Source organism: Gekko japonicus, unplaced genomic scaffold (assembly GCF_001447785.1).
Source record: "Gekko japonicus isolate JY-2015 unplaced genomic scaffold, Gekko_japonicus_V1.1 scaffold1864, whole genome shotgun sequence".
NCBI classification, from domain to species: domain Eukaryota; kingdom Metazoa; phylum Chordata; class Lepidosauria; order Squamata; family Gekkonidae; genus Gekko; species Gekko japonicus.
Genome location: NW_015168709.1, coordinates 251340 through 257694, shown reverse-complemented (window position 1 = coordinate 257694; position 6355 = coordinate 251340). Strand labels below are relative to the sequence as shown.

The following is a 6355-nucleotide window of genomic DNA, read 5'->3' as shown; positions in this document are numbered from 1 at the left end:
AGAGATGAGATTTCTCCCCCACCCCCGGCAAATCCTTGCAAGTTCCTACTTGTACATAACTAATGCTCAATTAGTTTATATCTTGGTCTTGTCAACTGAGATCAGAATTCTATAAGACAGCTGGTGAAACTGATTATTATTGGACAAGTGGTAAAACTTCTGATAATTTCTTGATAGTTGGATTATGACGATGTATGTTATTAGAATACCCTATAAGAAAATAAGTGTTCTTTGAGCAATCTAGTGCATATTGTCTCATCTGGTCTTGTTCTCTCTCAGGTATATTCCACCAGAAGAAATCTACCATGTTTAACAAGGTCATAACCATATTGCAGGTGATACTGAACTAGGGGAAATCCCATAGGAAACACTACAAATATCTTAAAGGTGCAACCCAGCAAATTCCTTTACCTTAAAAGGCACCACTTTTTCTTTTTCTTTTTGCTAAAAAAATCTCTTATTCCCTTTGTTTACAACAGGCCATTTGCAACGGGCCAGAAAATAGAAAAACCAGTCATGTTAGAAGAAAACTAGCCAGCTGGCAAAACTAACAAGGGCCTATGACACTCCTCCACACTATACAAATGCAGGGCTAAAAACCAGATTCCCCGAAAACTAATTCACCAATGGCAACTAGTATTTCCCACAGCATCAGCCTCTCCAAATGTTTCCTCTAAATTAAACTTTGCTGGCATTTGAGAAAAAGGGAGTGCTGTTAATTGTCAAGACAAGACCTGAAAAAGGTGGTGGTGGTGGTGAAATCTAACATTTTCAAAAGAAAATGTCTCATTCTTTCTATATCTATAGTTTGTACTGTGTGATATGAAGTTAAAAGAGAATGCCTTAGTGTTTTAAGGACTATAGGTATTTGACTAGATATACAAAGCAAACAAATATCAATGTAATAACCACACACACAAAGAGCATGTGTACTTTTGCCCTTATTTTCAGTATTCCAACGTTTGAATTTACAATATGAATTTCCATACACTCACATGAACATTCCAAATGTATCTAGCCATTACATTTGTAGCATAAGAGGCTAATTCAGAAGCAGTTCATAGAAACACTGTTCCTGGCAAGAATGCAAAGGACTGTACACTTTAATTAGAAAAAATAGCATACATTAAATTTTGTACTTACCATTTGAGATTTATTCTTTGGACAGCCATTGATGTCTTCAATCTTCTCATTTGCTAAAAAAGAACAGAAAGAGCAATTGGAAAAAAAACCCTAAAACCTGTTGTAAAGAGACCTGGTGCAATTATCCCCCAGAGCACTTGTTGCAACTAAATCAAACAGCCTAAAGCTGTAGTTGTCCAATCAAAGCAAATGTGTGAAACACCAAGAGCCATCCCGCTGAATTCTTCTCCTGAGCCATTCCTCCAGAGACAGCTGGAGAAGGTCACCACCATTTCAAAATGAGACAACTAGGCTGACAGCATTTCTTAAAGTGACCAGATTGATTGTTGTGAATCTGGAAGCCAATCACTCTGCATGCATGAGTGCACAGTTGTGCTGTTTAAAAAACACTACACACGTACAAGTAAAAAATGAATATGGCATAAAAGAAAATCTTCATTGACTTTATGACACAATGCTTCTTTTGAAATATTTCAAGAACCAATCTGCATCCACAAACATGAAAGCCCATGGAGCCAATATAGTTTATTCAGGACAAAATCGCTGATGGTGCTCAGCATTTAGATCCAAAGGTTTCCATATTTTGTTAAAAAAAAAAAATCACCTGTCTCTAGGTTTTCAAAAAAAAAATCAAAAAAAAAATCACCTGTCTCTAGGTTTTAAAAGCCAGCAATATCACAGAAGGAGCTGCGGTGGCTCAAGTGGTTAAGACGCTGAACTGCAGGCTGTGGAAGGTCAGTAGTTCAGCAGTTTGAGACCCGGGTGCCGCAAGACGGAGTGAGCTCCCGTCTCTAGTTCCAGCTCCTGCCAACCTAGCAGTTCGAAAGCAAAAAAATGCAAGTAGATAAATAGGGACCACTTTGGTGGGAAGGTAACAGCGTTCCGTGCGCCTTGGTGTTTAGTCATGCCGGCCACATGACCACGGAAACGTCTTCGGACAGCGCTGGCTCTTCGGCTTTGAAACGGAGATGAGCACCACAACCCTAGAGTCGGATTCGACTGGCTTTCAAGCAAGGGAACCTTTACCTTTAATATCACAGAGCACCTGGATTATTATAAGGAGCTGTGTCAGCTGGGCTCTACGCTTCAGGTCTTCTGAAGTCATAGAAGTCCTTGCAAGCTGGAGACAGGTAGCCAAGTCCCTAGAAAAATTTTCAGTTGTGACATCAGAGCAGCTCAACCAATAAAACAAGAAGGACAAGCAGAAAGGGCAACACTTATGTACAGAGAAAACAGCCAGATTAAGTTGCATAGTATGTGGCAGACATGGCTTTAAACAGCTGATTATACACCAGATCTGTAGCACAAGATGATGAAATTCTATGGCAACAAGCCCAAATTGTCAAATAACTTTTATTTCTTCTGCAGCTACAGTAATACTGCAAATACACAAAGCATGGTATCTCAGTGATAAGCACGCATTGACTGTCTTGTAAATATTCATTCCATACATTCTCAGAAGATGATTTATGGTTTCTCCATGTCAAAGGAGCACATTAGAAATTCCCTGATAATTCCATATTAAAGAAGCATACAGATCAGCCTGACTTTGTCTTCTTTTACATGGGAAATATCTGGATCAAAAATGAGAAGATACACTAAAGGAATGCCTGGCTTCATTTCTTCCGTGGCAGACACATTCCAGGTCTACTAGCTAGTCTATGGAGACATGGAGTATTATAGTCAAACGTATAAAGAATTCTAAGAGAAGTTTTTCCCTTCACTAAAGTATTTCTAAATAACATTGCTGGGCAGCTGCTGGTTTCCCAAACGTTATGTCAGAAATCAAAATCCTCAGCAAAACAAACTCTTTGCAGAAAAGTGAAGGTTCTGATAGTAGGGTTTTCTTGGCTGTATTTGTGTGATATAACTTGACTGGTGCTACTTTTCATATGTGGCAAATTACAGTCTGGATTACAGTAATGTGATAAAGTGAATATTCATGACCAGCAAATATTATAACCTACCATAACGGCCAATCGGTAAGCAAAATTACTGTGCCCAAGAAAGGAAAGACTACAGGATTAAAGCAGGCATGAAGCTGCAGATCTATATGTGTGGATTTTAAAAAAATAATAAAAAAACCATTCAAAGTAATTATGGGAAGAGCAAAATTCTACATTTCCAAGCCCACTGACTTAATAGACTTTAAAGGGTGGAATTCTGCTTAGGAATGCACTGTAAATCGCCAGCCAAAGGCCCTCAACTAATTCAAAAGTCCCTCTGACTACACTGAATTTACCTAGATCATGATAACAGATGTTCCCCATCGCAGCTAGTTTAAGCTGTTAAAAACTGCTTAAATCCACATTAAATCTCTTCCATCCTACCTTTACTATGAGTAAAGTATGGGGAGGAGGCAGGTGGAGTGGATCTGTCAGATCATAGTCTAATAAGTGAAAAGATTAAAAGCACCCCCATCCGACAGTCAATTCCAACAGCACACCAAATGCAGATTTTCATGTGAGCTAGGAAATATGGGCAAAAGGCATACACAAGGCCTTCTACCATGAATAATGCCACCCTACTGGTGTTGGCAAAACTTGATACTAATGCATCCTGATGGGCCATGAGACATGGTAGCAGCTGACTGCTGTCTTTAGGGTGTTCTCAGTTCAAAAAGATAATCACTCTAATAAGGAATGTAAGGCTTTTTAAAATGTTCATCCCCAGAAAAATTGTTGACACTACTACAACTATGGCACAGCCTTGAAGTGACTGAAAATACATGCACACATGCATAAATCAGCCTATTGACATATGCACAACCTAGGGCCTAGGCAAAGGATAGGTCCCAGCTGCTCTCATCTAGCTAAGCCACTGATGTGCTTCTGAAAGTCATTTACAGTGCTATCCCAAGTGCAGTTGGACCCTTTTAAGCCCATTTACTTCAATGGATTTAGGAGGAGTAACTGCTTAGGATAGCACTGTTAGCTTCTTTGTACTGAGAACTTGCATTATGACAGATGCATTAGGCACTTACTCATTTTAAGAGAAGGATGACATGCTAAGGTTGCCCAGGTCCCCCTCACTACGCTGGTGGGGGGATGGGGGGGCATTCCAAAACAACCCTGGCATGATGACGTCACCCAGAAGTGACATCATCGTGTCAGCGGTGCTCTGGTTTGAGGGCAAAACTCTATGGTTTGCCACCAAACCAGAGTGTCCCATGCAATGTCCTCAATGTGATGACATCACTTCCAGGTGATTTCCTGTTTGGAGTGGGATTTCCCCCGCTGGCCAGCAGCGGGCTGAAGCCCCAAAACCGGGGGAACCCCCACTAGGGCCTGGGGACTGGCAAACCTATGGCATGCACAGTAGCTGTACATGTTGTTTTGTATCAGCAGTATTCCTTAAACGGCTCTCCAATACAAAAAGGAGTTTAAATTTAAACGTGAATTTCTTCCACATTCCAGTCCATGTTAATGTCACTCATGCTAATATCCAGGTGGCAGCTGGAGATCTCCAGGCAACATAAATCAGGTCACCTGGAGAAAATGGCTGCTTTGAAAGGTGCACTCCATGGCATCATACTCCGTGGCATTATACTCCACCCCCAAATCCCCAGGTATTTCCCAACCCAGAGCTGGCAACACTAGCTATAAGACAAGGTCCAAAGTACTTTTTAAAAGTATCCAAGAAATGGTCACTCATTGTTGCATGGTGTATATAGTGTGATCCATGTTGGTAAAAGTGAAGGGTGCTGTAGTGCAGGAAAACAGTCCATGGAGTGGAATCCTCTAGGGTGTTTGCACACTGGCTTGTATCCAACAAGACCTGCTTATGGAGTGGACTTTCCAGTACAGGACTCTTCTGCTTCCCCCCACCCCGCTGCAGGCCACTAAGCAACCAAATATTTTGTGGATGGGAACAGCTCGGGGCAAAGTAGGTGTCTGCAGCAGGAGGAGATAATCAGCAGAAACTGCTGACCCCTTCTTCGAGATAAGGAAATATAAGCATGGCGTAGTGGTTCCTTCTTTTGTAAGACTGATGATGTCTTGGTGTAGTGGTTAAGAGCCATGGACTCTTCTGGACAACCGAGTTTGATTCCCCACTCCTCCATGTGAAGCCTGCTGGGTGACCTTGGGACAGTCACGGTTCTCTCAGAACACTCTCAGCCCCACCTACCTCACAAGGTGCCTGTTATAGGGAGAGGAAGGGAGTGTGATTGTAAGCTGTTTTGAGACTCCTTGGGGAAGAGAAAAGCAGGATATAAAAACCTACTCCTCCTCGTCTTCTCTTAAACCTTCAGAACCATATGCTTGGATATAATCCCCTTAAAGCTTATTTGAATGCTTCCCTGCTACAACAATCCATGTACTTTAGTACTTATAGAGAAGACTCTCCATTTAAGAGAGGGATCAGGGTACCTCTGTTTATGAGAGACCCCTTAGTTACTGTTTTGATGAGGGCTACTGAACAGGCTGTGATTTGGTCATGATTCATTAATCCAGCCTCCCGTGCTTAATTTTACCCTCATAATTCAACCACCCACAGAAGAAACATATTTGTCAATGGTAATAAACAGACAAAACAAGCTATGGTACCTTCACATCAAAAAATACTTTTTAAAAACCCACAGCTCTTTAACTCCAGCACTGTTCTCACTGACACCTGGATCATTTAAGAACAATAACGTTCACATGCTCCTTTTGTGTACAACATCTCTTATGCAGACTGATTTGTCTACAGTTACAAAATCTTTCCTCCTTTTCTGAGGGGGAAGGATCATGAAAAAATGTGCATATATGACATCCATCGTGCATTCCATTGTAGGCATGGTGGCAGCACTCATGGTCTCCCAAATGATGCACAGAGGGCCATTCCAGTAAGACTGAACACAAAATATTGCAAACTTTTTTCATACTATCAGCAGAATACCTGTAAACTTCAGCTGTACAGTCATTAATGCTGTGGCTCTGTCTGGGCCACAAAGCACCTCACTCAGTGTTTGAGACTAGACTAGCCATCTCAGGTACCCACCAGAAGAACATGGTTTCCCAGCCTGAGGAGGAGGAGGCAACCAAGAAAGCAGGGAGAGCAAGACTGACATAGCAGCATTCAACTTACTGCTAAGTCTGAGACAGATATCAGTATGAAGAAGGAGTTCCCAACCCAGTGAGCTCTTTTTATAGGGACATCTACAGACAAGATGAAATAAGAAGACATAGGGACATGAACTTGTATTCCTCTGCTGTTCATTTGTGTAAGT

The 6355-nt window shown here is 41.4% G+C and overlaps 1 protein-coding gene across 1 annotated transcript in view; it reads right to left on the bottom strand.

The window, feature by feature from the left end:
- Window positions 1-6355, bottom strand: part of LOC107114103 (neuron navigator 2-like) — a gene marked incomplete at its 3' end in the record, with an annotated part of 109603 nt that overhangs the window by 85951 nt on the left and 17297 nt on the right. The window contains exon 3 of the mRNA XM_015415536.1: window positions 1144-1196. Coding sequence (XP_015271022.1) covers window positions 1144-1196 — 53 coding nt within the window. The remainder of the gene's footprint in view (window positions 1-1143; window positions 1197-6355) is intronic.